Source organism: Molothrus aeneus, chromosome Z (assembly GCF_037042795.1).
Source record: "Molothrus aeneus isolate 106 chromosome Z, BPBGC_Maene_1.0, whole genome shotgun sequence".
In the NCBI taxonomy this organism is placed as follows: Eukaryota; Metazoa; Chordata; class Aves; order Passeriformes; family Icteridae; genus Molothrus; species Molothrus aeneus.
Window position 1 is genome coordinate 10,940,525 of NC_089680.1, and position 25,053 is coordinate 10,965,577.

The following is a 25,053-nucleotide window of genomic DNA, read 5'->3' on the forward strand; positions in this document are numbered from 1 at the left end:
TCAAAAATACTTTCAGCATTTATTAGACTATGCTTTAAAACCCTGTGCAGAATTGGAACAGTGGTAGGCCTTTAAGTAGGAGGAAAAATCTTACATACCAGGTTCAGTGTTGGAAGGGGATCAGCATCACTGTTGCCTGTCTATTTAATAGTTATGACGACAGCTTTAGTAGACATTAAAGCCTTTTGGATAAGGTGCTCAACTGAACCTTTCCTAAGGGAAATAAGTAGCCCTAAACACTCCATAACAAAACCTACCTGCTACATTGATTTGTCTCTGTACTATATGTAAATGCATGAAGGGTCACAAACCATTAAAACAACCTGAAACAGTAAGTGAGAAGAAACTGAGCACATGAAACACTTTTGAAGGTTGAAATCAGGCACAGGATAGCTTAATTAATCAATTAACCTTTTAATTTTTATTACATAATGTATAAACACCACTTGGAAAAAAAAAAAGCGAAGAATAACAAGTCTAGTTTAGCAGAACACAGTGTAGACTAGCATTAAATGAAAATACCATGGACTTGACTCAGCGGGTAGAGGAGGTGAAAAATCACTGCCAGTCCACACAGATTAAATCAGTGTTAAACCAAGACTCAGTCCTGTCCTGGAATAGTGTCTACCAACTAAGTTGTCTGTACTGCAATCTTTTGTCACCAAGAATCCTTAGAAAGGGTTCTACAGTTGTTTAATGAAAAAAAAAAAAATAGCTGCTTACTATTAAAAATAGATTTCTGAATCATCCTAGTCAATTTTAAGCCTTCACAGTAAATGCTTCAACAGAACTCTTAATTAAATACAGACAAAACCAGTAGAGGCCACTCATGAGTAGGTCAGGCTTCCATTTTGCTAAGTTAGGAATTTGACTGAAAATTTACTAAGTCTTAATCTAGATCATACTTTGCGGCTGTAGGGCCTGAGAAGATTACCTTTTAGTTTTGATGTTCATAATAAGGAATGACAGGCATGTTTAAGAGGTATGCCTACCAATCTGAGTAACCAGTCTCCATTAAAACTTCACAGCACACAAATGTCTAAATAAGCAGTTGTTGGGATTTCTGCCATAGATTTGCTGTGCACATGTTCAATACCTAAATCTAATCTAAGAGTGGTAAGAGTCCTAGGAAGGAATAAATTAGTGTTAATGGCATTGGTGGGCTTGAGGATTTTTTAAATCCTAACAGCATATTGACCAGTGTACATGACAGAGGCACATAATAAACAATCCCTAACTGGTTACAGATGGATTGAGAATAACTGGAACATCCTAGTCTGCGTGCACACAACTTTTAGAAAGATTAGTCTTTTGTGTCTTTACTTTTAGAAAAGCTTTGCACATTATTTTAGACAGTGAGAGCTCTATTCTGATAGTTCCTGAACTTAGCAACTTTTGAAAGTTTTTCCCCTTTGGGTCTACAATCACAGCAACCAGAGAGTGTAAATAACTCTGCAGCACACTTAGAAGGTGAAATGTACACAGTGATAGCTTATTCAGACATCTCCATCAATTTCACATTTTCCTAGAACTGAATGGTCTGGTCAAATCAATATCCTCTAAATTATGTTTTAAGTTCTATTCACTCTAAGTCTAGAAGGAAAAAGCCTTTTGTCCATTTCCTCCACCAATAAAGAGCAGTTTATATTTTGCAAGTGGCGATAAATACACTGATTGATTTGCCACATTGGAGAACATTTCCATTAAACCTGAGAACATCTGTTACAGAAGTCTCTTCATTCAAAAGTCATTTTAAGAAAACTCACTCTTGGAAACCAATCTGTAGTAGACAAAACATACTATTTTCAAGTCATGTAGCAGAAGAGTTCCTGCTGTAGGAATATTTGTTTTCCCAAATTCTGCCTCACCTATGCAGTTATAAGCACAGATTTCAAAAGGCAGTCACAGTTCACAGTTTCTCTAAAAGATTTAAAAGATTTTGCTCTTCTTTAATCAGAGCTTTTTTTTTCTATTATCTACTTGATTACCTAACATGAGCAGAGACATGTGAAATTAATTTGTTGTCATTTACATATCACTAGAATTCAGCATAGGATTGGAAATGTAAATTTTCTGGAGAAGGTAAAAACATGCTGGGAAAACTGGAAGACATAGGTATTAGCTTGCACTCCAACTCCTAATACCCAGCATGTCTCATTCTTCTTTAAATATAAGAAATTCAAAATCTAAAATTCCAAACATTCAACTTAATAAGGCCAAATATAAGTCTTATGATAGCCACTTACATACACTAGTGTTCTGATAATCTGCTTGACAGTTAATCCATTCAGGGAAGAAATATATCCTACTACAACATGATTTCTATAATTTGTAGATTCTTCATGAAGGGCTCAAGAAAACCTTTGGGTTTCAAGTCCCTATCTAGCCAAACAGAAAAACTAAAAGCTACCTCAGTCAAGATGTACTAAATCAGACTTATACCCTTGATGTAAGTCTACAAAGTAGAAAAAATACTGGAAGAACAAAAAAAAAAATTGCCACAAGTTGTATGAAACTACAAAGTTGTACAATTTCTGAAAAGCATACAAAAGATTTGTATTTTCACTTCTTTTACATCAACATAATGGTTTACCAAAATCTATATATCCTTGCATCAAATTGCTAGTTTGACAGTCAACTTTTCTACAAAAGTGTATGTATGAAGTATTTAGTTTTATCAGTCCCAGACTGTTACTATAAAACTGTACATCTGAATATTTAATGCTACTGACTTAATACTTGAACCCATTTACCTGTGTTTACAAAGCTTTCATGTTTGCCATACAAGTTAAAATGTCAATTTTCACTGAAGTTAGAGGTAACACTTCAGACATTTACACTAGATGCAAAAAAAGCTTAAATATCAGGCTAATGATTCCCCAACCCAAAGGAATGAAAAGCATTTCAAGCTTCCTCCAAATACTCTTGCACTCGAAAAGGCCAACTTCCAATATAATGCAGCATTGTGATATCCCCATGGTTTCCCTCTATGGATCCATAAATGTTTCAGCAAAAGACATCAGGGTCCTTCATTCTTCCAGCAGAACAGTGCACAGTGAATCCTCTGTGTCAATCAATATTGAAGCTATTGCCCCATCATTGAACTCAAAAGATGTTCCTCCATCTACAACCATACAAGCATCCCAACAACGGGAACGGACACAGACTCTGCAAAAACCCAACAAGTAAGTTATCACAAAACAGCTAAAAAAATTAAGTATTTCATACAAGCAGTTAACAATAAAACTGGGACATTCTTTTGCTTGAGTCAGTAAATGCTTAACCTCCACTTAGCACGGCACTAAGCACTAGAACCTCCCAAGTTATCAGTGCTTTGTATGGGCTTGGCAATGAGTCCAGAGAGGACTGAAGGACTTTGTCAATGCTCCCACAGTCTGAGCACAGCCTATAATATAACACTTAATGTTGAAGCTGAAGCTTAGCTGTAATTTTCAAAGAAAGCTATTGATGATCCCATTTACTTAAACTTCACAGAAAACTTCACAATTAATTTAAGATTCTAACATCTGGTTTTCATGTTATGTGAAATATATGTTTTCAAGTAGCAATGCTTGAGGTTCAAGTATTTTGGACATTAATGTAATCTATTGTTACAATAATCATTCAGAAAGAAGAAAATAATTACAAACACAAAGCTGAAGGTCAGGATGCTTGCCAGGCAACTTCAAGAACTGCAGCATATTGTTGTCAAGACATTATTATTATTAGAGTCTGACATATTAAAGTTAATAAGTTTAAATCTAATCTTACAAAATTTAAGGCATCTCTTTTAGAGCTGGACAAGACAGAAAAAATATGGCTCAGAGCTCATTTAGACATTTGTTTTGATATAAAAGGTTGAACTGACACTTAATTACAATTGAAATACTGTATTGCTTTCAATAGTTTATATGTTATTGTTTGTATGTTCAGTTATTCTGGTAATATAACTAATGCTGTACACGTTTATATTTAATTGTGGCAAGCTCCACATATCATAAAATCATTTAGATTGGGAAAGAACAAGTAAGATCATTGAGCTCAACCATTAAACAAGCACTACAAGCCCACCACTATGTCCCTAAGTGCCATGCCTACATGTCTTTTAAATACCTTTGGGGATGATAATTCCACCACTTCCACAGGCAACCTGTTCCACTGCTTTACAACCCTTTCCATTATGATAATTTTCCTAATATTCAATCTAAACCTCCACTGGCACAAGTGCCCTAAGTTAAAATGATGAATTAGCAAATAATTCAGTTTGGAAATGCATTTAGTCCCACCTTCTGCTCAAAGCAGGCCTTACTTTAAAGACAGGTTAGGTTGCTTAATGCCTTGCCCAGGGAAATTTTGAGTATCTCCAAGAACAGTGACAAGACAATCTATGAGACAACTTTCCTGTAAATTTTTTCCTATAAAATCATGGCTGTTGCATTATACTCTGCTCTGAAAAGAGTTTAACTCAAGCCTCCTCTGTAACCAGACTTTGGTAGCTGAAGACAGCAACTGGATTCCCCCTTAGTCTTGGCTCCTCCAGGCTAAAGGAAAGCACTGTTTGAGTCCTTCCCTTATAAACTCCTCCAGGCTAAAGGAAAGCACTGTTTGAGTCCTTCCCTTATAAACCACTTGTTCCAGCCCCATTATCCTCCCAGTGGCCCTTTCCTGAATTCACTTCTGCCTGTCACTGTGTCTCATACTGAGGGAAATGGCACATACCCAAAACTGGGCACAGAGAGATTCTTTTATTCTGTAAGATTGTGCAGGGATCAAACATTAAAAAGCCATAACACAACTAGGAAACATTTTCATCCTGCTGTTACAAGAACAATACTCAAGTAATTCAAAGCACAAACGGGATGTTGAAACACTTCAAGGGAAAGTCCTGGATTGCTCAGACTTTAACAGATACACTGAACTAAGTAACTCTTTGCTATTGCAGCCAACACTTACTTTGAAGAGAAGCCACGCTGACGGCTACTTGAGAAAACTCTGTTTACAATAGGCTCTCGAACACTGAAAAACATCTTTGGTTCCTCTGGACTGTAGAGCAGAGAGTCATTGTAATCATTCGTTACTGTAAGCAGAGGAGTCAGCCATTAGTTTTTCCAGAGAAAATTATTTACTCTCAGAAACACACACTCCTCCAGGGAAGAGTGGCTTCTCTATCAAGAGGGACCATCAAGTCTTGACAGATGTTTAACAGTCTTTACATGCAAAAAATTACTTTTAGGGAAAATTCCTTTCAGTTCTACTGCATGATAAACACTCAATAGCTCTGTTCTGGTGATTAAATATTAAACATTTCAAATTTTAGGAGAACTGAAATTCTCCTGAAGAGGATAATTTAAACAGAAGTCTAAATAAGTGCTTTCATTTCAAGTAAGACATTGTTTGCCAACTGTGCCTAATTAATGTCTGTAAGAAAGACTACTACTGCAAGAGTGCTAAAACACTGAAAAGTGAGTAGTACAGAATACAAACAAAATGAACTGGCCAAAGATACTTTTAAAAAAATCTTGCCTTTTTCACTCACCTTTCTGTACCAGTTCTGAGTTCAATGGCATATTCAGACTTCCATGCTTTTTCGCTGTTGAGCCGAGAGAAAGACCCCCAGTTAGACAGATGTATCTATACAGACCTTGGCCAGTAATGCCACATTGCTCACTCACCCATCTTAAGGATCTCTTCAATAGCTTGATGTGCAACCTTGTTAATATTATAGGACCTAGACAGAGAAGAAGTATTGTTTGCTAAGCAGTTCAACTAAGGAAAAAACTGAGCAAAACCAAAAAACCTTTCACACTGATGAAAAACTAAATACAACATTTGGGGAGGAAAAAGAATGCTGTTAAGTGTGAGCTAATAACAGTTAATTAAAAAAAAAAGAAGTCTTAAATCAACTCTTGCTTTGGCATCTACCTGTGGCCTTGTAAACCTTAAAAATCCATTAAGTGAAGTCTTCAGAAAAGAAGAGCATGGGATGTAGTCTGCTTGTCAATAATCCCCCAATAACTGCTGCATTAAGTCTGCATTAAAAAACTGAAGCTCTAGAGATTGTGTTCTTACCCTGTCTATCCAACCATTGCTAATTGATTTATTCTTTTAGTTCTCATTTATGAACCCAACACTTCTCTACAAATATTTTACCTCTTTATTTATACCCTAAGGTGTGGTCTTGAATCTCAAAAGAACTGGTGTATATAGAAAACAAACAGTCAGATCAGATATTTCTGCATTTGACACACTTGGACGAACGAGTTAACACAGCGTCAGTTTGAACTAAGGCAAAACTCCTAAAAAAGTCTCCCTCCTCTGCTCAGACTCAAAAGGGAGTAGGTGCTAACCACAGCCACTGTGCAGCAGTACCATGAAGATCTCATATGCCCAGGTCTCAATACAGCTTAAAATCCTCAGTCCAGCACTTCTGTCATGGCAGTAAAACACCTCAGACTGCAATACAGATCCACTACACCCCTATCTGACCCCAGAGCCACTGAGGGTGTGCCCAAGGCTCCCTCTCTTACACTTACTGCCTACCTGCAAGCCTGAGGAGATGCTATCAAGGTCTCCTTTTGCCCAAGTTTTGGCAGCTACAGAAAACACCTAGACATTTAAATGTCTCTCAGTCCCAGGAAGTCTGAAATTCCAGGAAAGCCCCTAGACAACAGGCTAAGGGGGGTCACTCCACTGAGGCTTGGCCTCACTTTAGAGAAGTCCAGAAGCACATACAGATTACAGCAATGGAGAGGAGCAATCCTGGAGCTTGGTGCCTGGTTCTGGGTTTGCTCAGCACAGAGTGTATAAGCAAAAGAAATGCGTAAGAACAGCATTGAATTAAGACTGTACTTTCCCAACGTACTGAACACTAGGAAAGTTTCCCTAGCAGTCTGCCAATTTCATCCTTGGCAGGCTCCAGAACTAAGCTATGCTGCCTGAATACAAAATTCTGAATTACAATGAAGAGTAAAACCTAGTAACCATGGTTACAGCATGAATACTTATTTTTGAATTTCATTAAAAGCTTCTGTTTTAGTTCATCTTAGCCTACCCCACAAATCCAGTGACTATTGTACAACTCTAAATTATGAGCACAAACATATCTCTCACATCTCAAAACTAAACTGATTAGACTTACATGCAGTACTGCAGCACGTTTAAACTGAAGTTTAAATATTTTATCCCCCTGATTAAGCTAGCACAGTTCTGTGTAGATATGGCCATCTTTTTTTAAGGGGAGTATTTTGGCAAAGAGATTGCCCCCTGTCAATTAAATATGAAAGAAACAGGAGGCTTGTTTCTTTCTCTTTCAAAGGAGAATGGACAGTAGATGAGCCAGAGCTCATTTAACACTGCATTTAATACATGTTTTCCCATTCTTCTTAGAGCTTAGATTTTTATAAGTTTACTGGGCTACATCATCTAAGCATTTTAATTTTAGACAACAAGAATAGTTCATAGATCACCTCAGTATGCTCTCTGCAAGTCACAGCAGAATCTCTTTCCCTCACCACTCCCAACCACTCATCCTCACATGTGGCATGCCACATTTTTCACTGAAATTACACCTAAGGCAAACTTCTGTCTCAGTGCCACAGCTCCTCACCCTTTCAAGGCTTCCCTCCGTGCCCGTAAGTAATGAGTGCCCTGGTCATCTCATACATCTGGAACAGCTCTGAGCCATACTGACAGTGACAATATTAGACTGACTTACCCACAGCCCAACAGAGTCTCAGTAAGGAGAAAATGCATAGGCAAAATAGGTTTATCTTGCTTATCTGAAATGGTATTTTCTGTCAAAGCAGCAACATGTACTCACCATGCTTTTGATCCTGTTCCAGTACACACATTAAGCCCTGAACTCTTCTGTTTCTCCCAAGGACCATCATCAACTGATATTTCATAATAGGAGGCCCTATGAAGCGAGAATTTAAAACTGGGTTTGCAGGACTTAAAGTTCTCCCTGAATAAGACAGAACACACAGCCTTATCAGGCACATTACAATTTAGAGGGGCTACTTTCAAATCTGGATCACAATTTCACAGACTTTGTACAGTGTTTCCCATTTTACAGCAGTTTTTATAATGGACTAAAATGATTTCTAGCATAAACTTTTAGGCACTTTTTCTGCAGTCACTTCTCCGTTAATTTATGCACAAAAAACCTCTGTGGTTCATCTGCAGGGCTTGCTGGACTTATAAATAAAACTGTAAATAATTACCTTCCTTGCATACCTGTTGCACAAAACCTGTGTTTATGCTGCGATTGAGTCTCATTAAATTATCACTAAACATTTCAACATCAGTAAGTAATAGCATGATTGAACCTGCATTCTTGATCACTTCAGTAATTGAAAATCCAGTGATTCTTCATTAATAGGTTTACACAAATAGGCTTACACGTCTCTCCAGGGCAAATAATTCCTAAAACTCAAAAGTACTATGTCTTGATGTACTATCATCTTCTGCATGTTATGGCTCAGCTGTCAGGGGATTCCTAGTGTTAGGCCTAGAGACTAAAGTTTCTCTCTACAAGATTCAGAATATCCAAGAGTGTATTTATGAACTTAACTTGTTGATATTCACAGCTCTCTTCAAAATGTGATACAGGGTTCAGATTAATAGATATCCTCTCAGAAATACCACATTTGCTGTTTCATGCATGACTGAGTTTCACCTTTCTTAGTAAACAGAACTTACTGAGCTATTATTTCAGTCTAGAAACACAGCTCTTGACTGCTTGGTGCCAAACAGTTTATACTCTCAGTAACTAAGGACATGGTTTGTAATCACTCTTGAAAAGATGGGGAGATTAGAGAACTGAAAGTAAATTAAGAACACAGGTGCACTGCTTGATTCAGTTAAATGTATATTTTTACAAGCTGGGTATGACAGGTTTTTTGGGGGGTTTTTTCTTCAATTTACTTGTTTTCATCACTGACATGCAAAATAAGACCTGACAAGAAGATCCTAAAGTTATTCTTTCTAAATAAATAGCAGACCTGTGTATTTGAAACTAATAGAAGATTCGTCTTTATGACATTTAGGTCTTCAAGTGTAAGGTCCCAGTAAAACACTTATTTCTAGAGGTCTGTTTCTAGAGGTATTGTTTTCTTCAGTGGTTCTCAAATACCAAGAGAACAATGTACTTGTGACACTTATAGCACTGGAAAACAGCTTTGTGTTCCTGTATCCCTGCACATTAAAGAAACTTAGAATCTTGATAAAATTAGATTTGATTTAGTAGAAAGCAGGATTTGTATCTCTTTGAGCTTAATTCCTTCTGCCAGTCTGAGGCTGAAGTCCAGACAAAAAAATAAAGCTTGCAGAACATTTAGACTGTTTGCAGCCACAATCAGTGTCCCAGGCACTGTACAAACACAAGCTGTTAAACTCTTAAGTGTCTCTAAACTCTTTCCTGTTGTTGTTTTATTTGGGGTTTTTTTTAAAGATAAACAGTAAATCTCCTTTTACTGCAGCCCCAGTCATACTCCCAGTGTCCTTCTTACTGTCTGGCTGCCAAAAATGCATTGGTCTTAAGGACAGAAAGGACAGTCAAATGTATCCTGGACAAGGCAGTACCATGATTTGATACAAACACAGTTCTTAAACAAAGGAAATATATTCCATCAATAACAAAGCTTCTGCCAAAAGCAGGCTGATATATTTGCATCTAATGACAGAAAGGCAGAAAAAGGAGTCATGATAAAAGCTATTTCTGCTTGGTCATGCTAAAAGCTTATGAAAAGATATTTAAGAAGATGTGGAACAGATGAGGCAGTTCAAGGACTGATATTTAAGTCATCAATGAAAGGGAAAGAAAAAAGTCAGGAAAAATGAAAGAATAACCAGAGAGGAGGCAGAAAACCAGAAATCAACATTACTGCACTTACATCTTTGAAAATACACTCTAATCAGCAATAATACAATCAGTATTAAATATTTACAGAATAGAAATTTCACAATAAAATCTCATCACTGATTGTCCATTGCAATGTCATAAAAAGAAATTAAGTCAATTGTGCCTTTCTGTAACAACAAACAATTATACATACCTGGAGGAAAGAGATTCTCCAATGAAGACTTCATTGAGTGCTCTCACTGGTAAAAGATGTGGGCCAGAAATATCAGATCCTGCAGATATCAAATATAAGAGTTTTGAATCGTGGATTTAAAACACAAGTTTTCAAAAGCCATTCAGAATTCACTGGAAGACAGATTCTGCTGCCTGGGTTTGTTTTCCAGATCTAATGCTCCATTTTTTTCAAGGATTCATTTTTTCACTGATTTGCTCTGTGGCCAGTCACTGTCCTTTACTGGAGACAATAAATATTTAAACCAAGGTCAGCAATGACGCTTAAGTTCAGACATTTTTCCTTGAAAAGTCACAGTCAACTAGGCAGAATGAAGTCTTCTGTCAGTCACACTTCCAGCCAAGTTAAATTACTGGCAGTGACTTAACAGACATTTCTGATGAAGTTCAGAGAATTACACTTCATACCACAAGGTAATTAAAGGGGATTAACAAGTTGTTCATGTTGACAAGGACTTCTTCGTGAGCAAATGCAGTACTGGACACAGGTTAGGCACAGAACCATGCATCTTTCAACCCACCATAAAGAAAAGAGCTGAAGGTGTTTAAGAATTATCTACAGACAGACTCTCACATCTAATATTTTATTTGCTTATTTGCTGGTCCAAGACCAGCTTTTACAACTCTCAATTAACCTAACTTAAAAGTTAGCATGTGTACACAAACACACACACACATGCTCAAATAGTTACAGTAACTCTAAGAGACAGCATTTTAAAAAAGATCAGGTATTTTGGCAGCAGGTTATTTCAAATACTAAAACTTTTACAAATCTTTATTTTCTATTCCAAGTTATCATAGCAAAATGATTATATTCTTGTCAGATTTTAACCTACTTTGATCCTGGAATCTTTCATTTATGTGAGCCCTGCTGTGCTGCTCTTGGCTTAGCTGCTGTTCATGCAAATCCACTGGAGTTGTGTTAATCCCAGTTCCTTCAAGATACAGTCGGATTCTTTGCCGCCACTGCCACCTAAGAGAGGAGAAAGAAGTCAGTAAGAAATATTCATTACTAAATTAGATAGGATCTGAGAGTCTCCACTCTCAAAGCAGAACATCTTAAGAGAAGGAGCTAAATATATTCAAAGTCATATTTCAAGTTTTATAGGTTCTACTATAACTTCTAAATTTAAAAAAGTTAATAATACGCAATTGTAAATTCTTTACATTTACCAATTTGCTACCTAATATTTTTTGCATGTGTAAAATAAGAGGCCACTGGCCAAAAGTAGCCTACAAAAATTGTACGTAACAAACTCTCCTCTTGAGGCATATGATTCTAATACGTGAATGAATGCTGATACAATGCTTTTAAGAATAAAGAGCTGTCAAGAATTTACACAGAAATACATGCTGTATTTTTAACATCTTTTGTTTGTATTTGACATTTCCAGAAAAGCAGCCCTATGCATCCCTTTATATACAAGGGCCCAGGTATCCTCTCATTTTAACAATTCCTCCTGGCCTAGGAATTTAGGGTGCTTAAGAGGAATTCATTTGAAGCAAGAGAAGGATATAAAAGCCATGTTACAACATTCTGATTTTTTTATTCTTCCCTAGAGAAATAAATTCCTTTTCCTCTTACAGCCTAAGATATTTCATAAAACAAAATAGCAATAGTTTTGACTAAGAAAGCAAATCACAATAGAGTTTGTGAGCAAATCTTTTCCCTGATCATACTGTCGATATCCAGGACATTAACCAGTTTTTCCTAAAATTACAAGAGACTTATGCTTTATATGACTACATTGATAGTTTTTCCTCTATTCATCTTTATAGATTTACATTTACACATCCTATCTGCCCTTAAACCAAGTATTTTAGCATGCAGTGAGTATCACTATACCAGCCTCCTTACAATGGTCCTGGCTAGAACATATCACATCCCCCACAAAATTAGAAAATGGGACCGTACCCCTATTAATACCCCTATTCTGAGAAGCTGCTACAGCACTGACCTCCAAGATAAAAAACGTGGGTAGTCTGATATAGTTTGTCCTTTACAAATCAATAATGTTGGTTTTCTCATGGATTACAAGGTCCATGTTCACACAGATTATTGCACTGACTGATACATCATGGATAAGGGTAAAAAGCCTATTGCCCTTTTCCAGTTTCTGGCAACTGACCATCCACGAAAACTCCAAAATTCCAGAAGCCCTTCCATACAATGATTCAGTTACCCACGTATTCCAAAGTTTGCTTAGGGCCAAACAAGAACTCTCAAATGAAACACCTGCTTATGTCCTCGCTTAAGAATAAATAAATAAATAAATAAATAAATTTGTTTACTTATTATTTTATTCATTATTTATTTATTTATTTATTTATTTGTTATCTCCTATTATTTCAGAAAAATAATTTGAGAAATCCTCTCTGTTTTGCTCTGGTGAGGTTTTAGCTCCATCATGAGCAGTAACAGGAACGTCAGCAACAAAAACATAGCTTTGTTTCCAACAAAACATCAAAATCACCAAATGTCAAGAGAGGTTATCTGAATAAGCACTATGAGTTTTACTTAAGCAAATTAGAATGATGGAGACTAAAAAGCTTCTGTTTTCTAAACCTTAGAATATGTGAGTAGAAAGTGTTTGTTCCTTTAGCAACACATATTGAAATTCTTCACTTATTTATCCTGGCCATTCTATTAATTTAATTTCAGAACTATTCTATGGCACAAATACGGTTACACTTCAAGTTACAAATTTAATATGCTTGAAGTATAAACAAAAATGAATTGCTATATACTTTCACATGAGTGATTGATTTCTGTTTGATAGTCTGTCATCACAAAAAAATTCTGTAAAGTATTTATACTACAGAACAGTGTCTCTTCTTAAATAGTTATTAAAAACTCTTCTCTAGTCTGTCCTTCTCTAGTCTGTCCTTTAAAATTCAGCTTGTTTCTTTTTAAATCAATTGAGATTATTCTGTTTTAAGAATATCTAGTACTGGAAACATCAAGCTATATTCAGCATGAAGAAATGTCTGCCTTACTTGTCAGCAGAATTTAAGCCATTTTATCTCAATCACCAAATCCCTAGATGCAACACACTGACCATTTCCTAACTCTATGTGTTTCACACTAGCTTCTATTCTTATGGCCATCACTGTACTATATGTTTTTGAGTCCTTGTCCTAGAGTGACTTTATGATGCTTGAATCCCCAACTGTCTGTTCAGTTTATGCTGGATATTAAGTTCTGCACCTCTAAAACAGGTTCCAAGAGCGAGAGGGAAGAGAAGAAGCGCAGAGTCTGTTATCAGACACTGCACTCACTCTCCTGCATTCCTGCTCACAGACTGCACTGTCTGCAGCACGGACAGACAGGGGGACAGAGCTCTCCTTTGCCCTTAGTCAGTTTTATGCTGGCTTAGGCAGAGAAGTTCCCAGGATTGTGGCTTTTCCTTTTCTTGGAACTGATCAGCCCTGCTCAGGCCTGAACACCCAGAATGGCACCAGGAGCTCACACCGGGGCCAGGACGCTGCTTTCCAGCACCTCAGGGATGGATGAGAGACTGAGTGAGCCCAGCTACAGCCCATGACAAGCACTCTCTCCGAGTTTGCCATCTCTTCAGACAGGGAGAGGTTCTATTGTTTAATGCTGTTCATTTTTTTCATGTTTGTGAGTACTTTGCTTGTTAAATAAATAGTTTTTTCCATTTTTCTTGAAAGATATTTTATTTCCAAACCAGCTGGGGGAGTGGCAGTTTGAGTTTGCTTTCTAGACTACTTTCACTTCAAAAGTTTCCTCTAAAATTTGCTCTAAACCAGGACAGTCCTAAAATACATAAACCAATATACCCCTTACAAGAATGCAGTTCCTCATTTATGAATTTGCTAAGTCAGAAGTGAAAATCTATTATTGCAGATCATCCCAGAAGATTTTTTTCTGGAACTGGCAGTTTTAGTCTCACTCTTGACCAAAAACCTCATTTTTCAACATTATAAACATCTACACAGAATTCACAATTTGAGCCATTAAGAATTTACTAAGCTTCAGCTGCTTCTTAGGAATTGCATGTGATTAGGTGTTTCCCAATCCCTCTATGTTTTTGAAAACCAAAGATCAGTGAATCCTACCTGAACTCACCACGATAAAGCTTCTGTAATGCTTCAGGAAATGAGTATGTGTATCTCACAGGCAAGCACAGGTGGCCTTCTGATCTGGTAGCAAAAAATGACAATGAAAATTATAGTATTATTGTTCAGATTTGGTACCTTTGGAAAACAAAACAAAAATCTCCCTATGTGTTACATCTAGCAAAGCTACACTTCTCGGACCTTTAGGAATCTCTACTGTTCTTGCACAGTACCACATCAGCAACAATACACTTCTCTCAGCTCCTGGAGTCTGTGTGTCTGAGACAAACTATTTTTCCCACACTTCCCCTAAAAACTGTTCAGCTAATAATCCTGCAGGAGTATCTAAGTATTAATGTAGTTCCTGTCACCATTCTAAGCAATTTAGGCTTTATAAACCTGGCAGGTGCGGGAAAAAATCTTTCTCCATTTACACCCAAGTTAGCAACATGAACAGCTAAGCAACATACCTAAGAACAAAAGAATCTCATGTCAAAACTAGAAGACTAAACAGTGCTCCCTTCCACAAGTAATATGTGACAATTTGAAGGCACTTGTTATTTGAACCCTACTAGTCAGGCTTAATAATGCAGAATAGCTACTCTGAGCATTTGAAAAGTTTTGGAAGAGAAGGTATTAAAGGAATTAAACATTTTGACCACCACCTTATGTACTAGGAATAAATTAACTGTCAATATCAAAAAAAGCAGAAATCACAAGCAGAATCTAAATCTGGACTTCTCAGCAGGCAGAGCTTTGGTGAATTCTGAGTTTCACTTGCCATCCATTTGAAGGTTATACCAGCCAAGCAATACTAAGTACCTACTGAGCTGTAAGATTGATGTGGGCAGGTGGGTGCAGCTTGTGCAGAGTTTATAATAGGACAGCTAAGTGCCAACAATTGGTTCAGGAGTTTTCTGAGGTATCTTATGGTTTACATTAAGAAACAACAGCAAACTTCTTCATCTGAGCCTCTACTGAATCCACCTTCTTCACAAAAAAATTAAGGTTTTGTGTGTTCAGACACCACACTTAACTGCTTTTACCAAGTCCTTCTTCCTAAGTTCTGTACTGCCATTCTAGCCTCAAACTTCTGGTTAGTAATACAAGTTAACTAGCTGCAAGTGCTGTTACATTGGTGTGTGAGAACATCTGTGGCACTGAAACACAGGCATGCTTGTCCAATACTACTTAATGTCCTCTCAGATGAGACAGGATAACTCCCTGTGCAAACTTCTCTAAAAAACCCAAAAGATTCCCTTGGTATCTACAACCCACTAAAACAGACATTTATGCTGTCAAATGCTACAGGTATGCCTCATGTACCACAGAAACAGATGCACAGTGTGCCTAGTATTAAATAAAGCATTGTTTTCCCAAATTTGCTTTTACCTTTCAGGATCAGTATTTATTCCAATGACTGGTTTAAATTTATCAAAGACCTTACTGGCTGCCAACAACATTGTACCATCACCTACAAAGAAAACAGATCAAAAGTTAGTTTCACTTCACATTTTAGTACCCCAAACAGAATGTCCTCCAGCATTAGCATTATGTGCGTTTATATCAACAACAAATCAGGCAAGCTGGACAAAAATACAATAGGACAAAACTACTGACATCTTATCAAATAAGAGTAGTGACAACTGAATTTGAGCTAGCAAACAGGACTGGAAAAAGTACGATTTATCTGACAGCTATACATGCCCAGGCAACTGAACGTGGCAGAAGCAAGCTTTAAAAGAGATTTATGGGAATTTCTGTACATTTATCAGCAGGTAAGAGAAATTCTTTAGCAAAAGTAAATTTAGAAAGTATTGCTAAACAAAGCCACAGGAGACAGGAAACAAAACCAAATGTTACTGTGAGTCACATAAAAACAATGACTTTAGCTTCACCCCAGTTGTCCTCCTAAAAGGCAATTTAAAGGTCTTATTTGGCCCCAAACAGGCACACTTGGAAAAGAGGTCTTGGGTAAGTAGAAATCTTGGAATTAGAAATCTTTAAATGTACTGGTTTCTGAAGATATTGGTATTTTTTCCTGTTAAACAGAAAGAAAACTATAACCTCATTCAGTCTTTGCAAGAAGATGTAAGCTCTGAACAGCACGAAGACAGAAAGCTCTGAAAACCTCAGATGGTGTACTATTACTTCCCAGCTGCTTGCCTCAACCATGAAAAATTTTGCCAAAGACAAACTGGCACTTTGGGGAAGTTCTTTGAAATTCACAAGAGTGTGATAGGATGCTCCAGGAATAAACCTTTCTACCCATTCTTCATGGTGCTCAGTACCTAAGGGCAAACTGGACTAGTGGGAAAGAGAAAGCTGTGGTCAAGCCTATTTTCAACAGATGAGTGAACACTACGTCAGAGCCCAGCAACACAAGGCTGTATTTGCAGCATATCCCAAAAAATAACACTGAATGAACTGCTGCAATCCAATATTAAAGATAAACAATCAGGTTAATTGCTCTGTTGGTTCATCTGGAAAACACTGATCAGTGGCACAAGATGCTCAGAAGCTGCAGACTTTTTACCTGTACCATCCAACTTGATACGCCAGTCACTGGATTAAGTGTGAAAGCAAGAAAGACAGTTTGAGCAAGGGGACCATGAGGTAGTATGTTAGTCTACACCTCACATCCCAAAAAAACAATGAGTAGATTTTAGGGCTACATAAAATCACATGACATCGAGAATTTTATCCTCTTTAGTTGAAAACTATAGTAAATTCCACAGTTTATATTGTTTCACACATGAAAAACTTTTTGAGTGGCCATGCACTGGGGTTCACTTCCATGGGCTACAATTTTAGGTACTAGAGGTAGACAAGATGGTCATAACCACTGCTTTTTATAAAATTTTCTTACAATCAGATTAGCACTTTGTTTTCAGAATGTGCATTATTTCCAGTTGCTTCAAACACTGCCAAGTATTTTTGAGAAACATGTCTATGAAAACATACTGAAACAAATACTTCCCTTCCATAAAGTCATACCTCCTGCTGATATAACAGCATCTGCCCACCGAACTGTCTCTTCATTATACTCTCGACGCTTAACGAGACGAACTTCTATCCTTTCGTTCCTGTAAAGTTCAGAGAAAGTCTGAATTCCAATACATAATGTTTCTTGTCATAGCCTTCCGGAAAGTTGTCATGCAGCTAAGGAGTAATTGCAATCATATTTGGCTTAAAAACACTTGACACACAAATCCTGTACCACCTTCTTGCTTATTTTCAAGACAATAATCGAACATGCTGGCCAACTGAACTGAGTCAGTTCACATGATGGCTCTTTCAGGAATGACTGCTCATCTGCATCTCTCTCTTTTTTTTCCTATTTTATTGGCATTTGTAACAGGAGGCTTCCTTTTGTTTTCACACGATCCATGGATATTTGCACTGTGTCTGAAATCTTCACACCCATGCACTCTTACCGTAAGCTGTCCACAACATGCTCCACATTTTTTGTATGAATGCGATGCCGTTCCAGCAGACCAGCATAGTTAGATCCCTTCAAGGCAAGCTGTAAGACACAAATGGTATTTATAGAAGTACAGTAAGTGCTCTTGAGCAAAGCAAATAGAACCTATAAAAAAAGCATGTTATTTTCTCTCAGCAGAGATACATTCTTATAAGCCTTCCATTAATTACATTTCTATATACACAGCAGTCAGGTTATATTGACTAGTTCATTAAGTGAATCAAATGGCCACAGCAGTCAAGAATCACAGATATGCAAACAAGCATACTACATTGACTTCCATGCAACTTCAGACACTTTGCTCCTCCTGAATCTGCCAACTGATATAAAGACTACATGATTCCATATAGTTACACTAAGTATATTTCTGCCATGTGCTGAAACACCCAGTTAGCTCAGAGCTGTGCTGTAGAAAAGACAGACAAAAAAAGCAACAGGAATGACAATTAAGGAAACAGAGCCTGAAACACCTCCAGCATTACCCTTCAAATTGTATTTGAGCTAAAATGGAAGACTGCCAAGTGCTGACAAAGGTGACATTTTCTCTGGATCAAAAAAAGCTTAAGGACAATCTACCTAATACATTTGATACTGTTCCCTGGATTTTACACCACATTTGTTAAACAAGTTGATAACAATAACAAGACAAACTCTGTAGGTGCATTCTAGTCTCATCCTTTCTGGAAAATGGAGAATTTGAATACTTAATTAATCTCAACACACTCTTCAGACCACAGAAACATTTTGCAGTTTATATAGATACAGTCATAAGCAGGCATGTGAGATTACTGACTTGTTACAGATTAGTTTGGCAACAAGTTTTTGTGCGAGTAATTCAGTCACCATATGTTCCTTATCTTATTTAGCAGGGGGGGCCTCATCTGGGGCTGATGCTGCCAAACATGTGTGCGCATAGAGATAAAGAAAGTGAAAGAAAGAGGGTGCAAAGGATGTTAAGCAAAAGGAGTCTATAAATACATTCACAGTGAAATATATTTACAGCAGGCTCCTGATACTCCTTCTAGCCTGAATTATTCTACAATTATCCTGTCACTGCTTCCTTTTCCCTGAACAGTTAAAACCAATTTATCAGCAGAGAAACAGAACTTCTCCTAGAGTTTGGCCAGAGGAATTCATCTGTGCCAGAAGCTCTAAACAGCTACTTCCAGCAATTTATTCAAGTGCCTTTACTGAAAGTTTTATACCATTCCAAGAGAAAGTCTGGTGCCAGACAGCCTTGTCTAATCCCATTTTCATAGACTTCTCAACTCCATAGAGAAGGGGAGAGGACTGTCAGGATATGACAGTTGAAGTCAACCACAATCCAAGACCCAGGAAATGAAATCTTTATTCTTTATTATCTTTATTATTATTATTAAATCTTTATTATCTGACATCCATTCATGTCAAGAAATCCAAGCATGAGCTAAGCACATAAGACAGACTCAGCACCGAAGTAGTTACAGACAAGGATGTAATTGGCTGCTCTGGAACTGCACTGCTGTGTATTAACAATTGGCAATTAACTTGCAGGAACAAAATCTTTAGGTGGTCTTAGAGCTGGGATCAGGAAACCACTTCCAACAGAGACTCACAGGCTGCCTGGATGTATCAACAGCACTAAAGGAAGACAGTGGGAGCAGCTGCCTGCCAGCTATGCATGATCACACACAGACACAGGTATGTGGATGATCAGAAAACAGACAGATAAATATTGCAGGTTTTTCCAAAGCTTGTTCACATTGGTTTATTGGGATACAGGGTGTTATGTCCCATTAATTGCCTCTCACACTTAAATCCTTTGTTTCTACTCCTGAGCTACAATGCCTGTGCACCCCAGACACCTCTTAGTCTTGCAGAGTCCATGGTGTAGCACTGGGAACTTGAATATTGCCCCTGTGGACTCTGGGGAGTGAAAGATTACACAGGGCTATGCTAGTTACAGCACAGCCCATTGCCAGCCTGCTGACAGCCTCCCATCATCCACTTGGAGGGGAAAGGAAAAGGCAGAAAGGAAAAAAGGAGGTATTTGCCTTCCATAGACACCTGCTGCTGAGCAGCATAGGTGTAATTTGCTAGAAGAATTTTCAATTGCATGTTCAAAGCACAAATTCATCTTGCCATACCACAAGAGCAAGAAAACCACAATCAAACAATTTCCAAAAAACTAAAATCAGGTTCCTCTAGAAGTATCTGCAGTGAATGAAACAAGCACCTGACAAGCAGACTGCTGTGACAGCAGGCTTTTTTCAGGCTGCTGTTAGTTCCACACAAAATAGAAACCACAAACTCCATCTTCTAATTTTATGTACCTAATTTATTCGGCTCATATGTCAGCATGCTATCTTGCAACTTGATGGAAGAGAGCTTTTATCTCTGAACAATAACAATGTAATATTGTTATTGTTATATCAGTGGCAAGCCAACAGCTAGCATTTCCCTGGCATCACCAGGAAGGAGAGGTATGAGTAGCACCACTGCTATGGAACAGGGTCTGCTCTGTAACTTACATTTGCCATAGCTGAGTTAAATTATTTCAGCAACAGCTTCAGAAAACAGAAGAGATTGATCAGCAAATAAACTATCAGTATTCTGACAACTGGATGAACCATTTCAGCAGCACTGTAGAACAGGCACTGAATGTGTATATCTCCTCTTTGAATTTACCTCTAGAACAACTAAGCACACATTACTAAGCAAGAAAAATGAAAAGTTAGGGCCTTTAGTTTAAATGGCTGTGCTACATTTATGGAGTTACTAAATTGTCCTGATTTGCAAAAGGCTCCAGAGATTACAACAGTCTGTTCATCTCCAGCTTCATTCTCTGTGTTCAAAGATAACTTGCAAGTTCATTCATCTAAGAACTGACAAAAGGGAAGCCCAACTGAGCCTGACCACAGTCAAGTATATCCAACAGGAATGCTAATCAGCAGCTGCTCTCACTTGACTGCTCCAAACAACCAGAGAAGTGCCTACAGTCCTTGTGGTCAGAAGCACAGAATCACGGAGTGGCTGAGCTAGAACAGACCTCTGGTCGAACCCCAAGCTTAAGCAGGGCCATCTGTCCAGATGTGGATGGCTTTAGAAGATGTTCACAGATGGAGCCTCTACCACATCTCTGGGCAAACTATGTCAGTATCCAGTCACCCTCGCAGTGAAAAGGGTGTTCAGACAATGTTCAGACAGATGTACCTGTATTTCACTGCCTCTGCTCCTGCCTCATATCCAGCACCTGAGTGCCACTCTAAAACTATGACAAATGCTGCTGCTGGAAAGGGGTTTGCACTTAGGGCAAAGTGTAAGACCAAACTGAGAGCAGCATCTGCTTTTTATTTCAAAAGAGCTGAAGACAAAAATCAGGCAGTCCAGTTGCTGTGTGCATGACCACTCCTTAAAGAGCCTTAAAGACACTTGGGACGTACAGACAGCACAAGGACAACCTGGCTCTTAAGCACAATCATAAAACAGGCCCCCAAACCTATGCCAGGCTTGGCTTTTGTCAACTGACACCTCAAAAAGGCACAGAGGTATTAGATTCAGCATGAAGACAACTTTCAAGCTCTTCTTCCTTCGGAGTAACCTCTGATTTAGAATTAGGCCTGTTAATCTGACCTTAATACTACACAAAATAAAATGCAAGAATAAGCCTTCCTTCTGTAGTCTAAGCCTGCACCTCTGGCAAGTCCCAACCCATTTGGTTTAAACTGTGGGTCTGCTGTCCTTTAGTAATGTTTGCCCTGCAGGAACAATGTTGTACAGCAAGGACAAGGCTTCTAGACACAAATACAGAAGCCAACACAAGCCAAGTAATACCCACTGTTGTCTACATATGTGGATTATGACTCTTGATTTAGAAAATGGGAAAAGACATAGCTGAGACCTACTGGCATTGCTTATTAAGCATTAGGATAAAAGAGTATGTTCTCTCCATACAGTAACACGCATATTGTCTGGAGTGAATTTGTCAACTCAGCACCTTCTGCATCTCATCCTAGCAGAATCACAGAGTGATTTGGTTTGGAAGGGACCTTAAAGATGATCTAGATCCAGCCACCCTGTTCTAGAGAAGGACACCTTTCACTAGACCAGGTTCCTTAGAGCTCCATCCAATCTGAACTTGGACACTTTGACAGACACTGCATTCACAAGATCTCTGGGTAACCTGTGCCTGAGCCTCACTACCTTCACAGTAAAAAACTTCTTCGTAACAACTAAGCTGCTAATCTTCCCTCTTTCAGCTTAAAGCCATTCCCTTCATCCTATCAATACACTCACTGACAAAAGGTCCCTCTTCAGCTTTCCTGTGGAGTCCCTTCAGGTACTCTAGGAGGTGCTCTAAACTCTCCTCAGAGCCTTCTCTTCTTGAGGCTGAACAGCTCAAACTGTCTTGTCCTCACAGGAGAGGTGCTCCAGCCTCATGACCATCTTTGTGGTCCTCCCCTGGACTTATCCAGTAAGGTTAAATGGAACTTTTCCAATGTACTTTGGCCTTATGCGTATGCATATATATTCTCATTACTAGGCTTAAGCTTAATTTACAGCACTAACCTTCATGCAGTCTTAAACTGCACCAGGGTGAAGTTAATACCAATCACTTGTTTTACAACTGTTGGTCATTGAGGAGTTAAACTAAATGTCTGACTAGAAAGAAGAAGAAAAAAAAAATCCAAAAAAAACCCTAAACCCTAACAATAAAAAGCACAGATCTAGAAACAATTACTCTCTCAAATTTCCACAATGAACTTGCCCACACATGCACCCCAGCTGGAAAACAAGAACAGATCACTGCTTTACAATCTACCTGATTTCTGCAGAAAGAACCACAAAATAATACAAACGGATTTAGAGATCAACAGCTGAATAGCAAAAATTTGAATTTTAACCTCAAGACAAAAATACAATGAGCACTAACATAACAATCTGTTTCTAAGCAAAGGATGGCACCTTAAGTCCTGTATTTTCAGAAACTGTCCCTTGAGATTTAACCATGTGTCCCAAGTATAGACAAAGTTAAGTGTTCAGTATTTGCTCTGCTTAAAAGAAACAAGATTTTGACAGACTTATAGAAAAAATATTTTTCTCAATACATTAAGGTTAGAACTAGAACAGCTTTGAATATAGGACATGTTTCAAGCCACACACTTCCCTTAGCATTCCTGACTAAACTTGACTTTCAATCAAAACTTCCTTAATTATCAAAGTCAGACTGTCAATCTACAGGCAAGTGATTATCCTGTTCTAGTGCTAACTACTTAAGACAAAGCTGGATCTGTCATGCTAAAAACAAATGCAATTTTCCTAAAAGGTCAGGCACACACTAAACTTCTGGATTTCTTAGGAGCTCTAACGAAATATTAAGCTTCTCTATTTGAAAATGTAAAAGTAATCCACATACAAGTACATAGGATTAAAGCATGGTGCAGCTTCTGAATCTTAGATAATAAAATGCCAACAACAAAACAGATACACAAACTGAGCAGCTAGCCTTAGCAGAACTTGCCCAACAGGAATCTGTACCTTGGAGACATATTTCAAGTGTCCCACAGAAAAGGGTCTCCTAGGGCAGGCAGAGCAAGCTTGAACCACAATGCTGAACGGTTAGTGTTTTTACCAGCCATTAGCTGAACTGATGGGGGAGCTGAATTTGGTGGTTGCACACAACAGATATCCAGGTTTGGACATGAGACTCACAGTAGGCACAGGACAGCACACCTACCCTCGATTTATAGCAGAAAGTAAGTACCATTTGTACTTGGCTGTATTCACACCAGTGACAGCACATTTGCTGACAACACCAAGGCTTGGTGCAGTTATACACTGGAGGGTGGAGGCGTCATCCATGGGACCCTGACAGGCTTGAGGGCTGGGTCTGTATAAACCTCATAAAATTCAACAAGGCCAAATGCAAGGGGCTACACTCGGGCTGGGGCAATACCAATACTGGCTGTGGGATGAAGGGATTGAGACCAGCCATGGAGAAGGACTAGAAGGTGTTGGTGAACGGACAGCTGGACATGGCTCAGCAGTGTGAGCTCACCTCCCAGAAAGACACCCCAGGCTGCATCCAAAGCCCCAGGGGCAGCAGGGCAGGGAGGGGATTCTGCCCCTCTGCTCTGCTGAGACCCACCTGGAGCACTGCATCCAGCCCTGGGCTCCCAGCACAGGAAGGGCATGGACCTGTCAGAGTAAGTACAGAGAAGAGACACAAAGAGGATCAGAGGACTGGAGAACCTCTTCTGTGAAGACAGTCTGAGAGAGATCCTTAATATTACTCCTTCCACAGAAGTTGCCTGACTTCTTAAAAGGGGAAATGTGGTCTAATTGTTCTTGCACTAGAAATAGTAAATGCATTATCAGATCTCATATAGTTTGGCTATAGATAAAGGCTCAAGACAGTAAGGCAACCATATTTAGAAAAAAAAAATGGTCTAATTTAAGTATTTACTGAAAAATTCCAGACTTATTGAATAACAACATTTGCTAAGTCACTGACTTAATGTAGCACATTGACCCTGATTGGCTGCATGCCAGGTGCTCACCAAAGCTGCTCTTATCACACCCTTTCACAATGAGATAGGAAAGAGAAAATGTAAGGAAAGGCTCAAAGTTGAGATAATGACAGGAAGAGAATACTCACCAGTTACCATCACAGACTAAACACACTCAGCTTTTGGAAATGAACTGAATTTATTATGAATCAAAATCAGGAGAGGATAATGAGAAGTAAAACAAATCTTAAAAACACCTTCCCTCCATCCCTCCAATTGTCCCAGCTCTCCCTCCTCTGCCCCTCAGCAGAACAGGGACATGAGCATGGGGTATACAGTCAGTTTGTCTCAAGTTGTTTTGGTCTCTGCTCAACTAGAGGAGCTCTTTTCCCCTGCTCCAACCTGGGGGCTGGAGATATCCATAGGAGATTTTTCAAACACTTCTCCAGCATAATTCTTTTCCATGGGCTGCAGTTCTCCACAAACTACTCCAGTCTGGGTCCTCCACAGAGTGCAGTCCCTCAGGAACAGGCTGCTCCACTGTGGGCCAACAGTGGGGTCACAGCTCCTGCCAGGAGCCTGCTCCAGTGAGGGGCTCTCTGCACAGGCCACAGCCCCTGCCAGGAGCCTGCTCCAGTGAGGGCTGCTCTGCACAGGCCACAGCTCCTGCCAGGACCCTGCTCCAGTGAGGGCTGCTCTGCACAGGCCACAGCTCCTGCCAGGAGCCTGCTCCAGTGAGGGCTGCTCTGCACAGGCCACAGCCCCTGCCAGGAGCCTGCTCCAGTGAGGGCTGCTCTGCACAGGCCACAGCTCCTGCCAGGAGCCTGCTCCAGCACGGGCTTCCCATGGGGTCTCAGCCTCCTTCAGGCACATCCACCTGCTCTGCTGTGGCTCCTCCAGGGGCT

The 25,053-nt window shown here is 38.9% G+C and overlaps 1 protein-coding gene across 2 annotated transcripts in view; it reads right to left on the bottom strand.

Moving 5' to 3' along the window:
- Positions 1-398: 398 nt before the first annotated feature.
- Positions 399-25,053, bottom strand: part of NADK2 (NAD kinase 2, mitochondrial) — a 32,400-nt gene continuing 7,745 nt past the window's right edge. Inside the window, exons 2-12 of one of the 2 annotated variants that reach the window (XM_066568777.1) lie at positions 17,614-17,702; positions 17,174-17,262; positions 15,569-15,650; positions 14,177-14,260; positions 10,930-11,066; positions 10,056-10,134; positions 7,820-7,963; positions 5,673-5,728; positions 5,537-5,590; positions 4,954-5,077; positions 399-3,168 (exon numbers count right to left, since the gene is read on the bottom strand). In XM_066568777.1, the coding sequence (XP_066424874.1) occupies positions 3,030-3,168; positions 4,954-5,077; positions 5,537-5,590; positions 5,673-5,728; positions 7,820-7,963; positions 10,056-10,134; positions 10,930-11,066; positions 14,177-14,260; positions 15,569-15,650; positions 17,174-17,262; positions 17,614-17,702 (1,077 nt within the window). In that variant the 3' untranslated portion in view covers positions 399-3,029. Of the gene's footprint in view, positions 3,169-4,953; positions 5,078-5,536; positions 5,591-5,672; positions 5,729-7,819; positions 7,964-10,055; positions 10,135-10,929; positions 11,067-14,176; positions 14,261-15,568; positions 15,651-17,173; positions 17,263-17,613; positions 17,703-25,053 lie in introns of those variants that run through there. The other variant, XM_066568778.1, reaches the window with a different exon arrangement.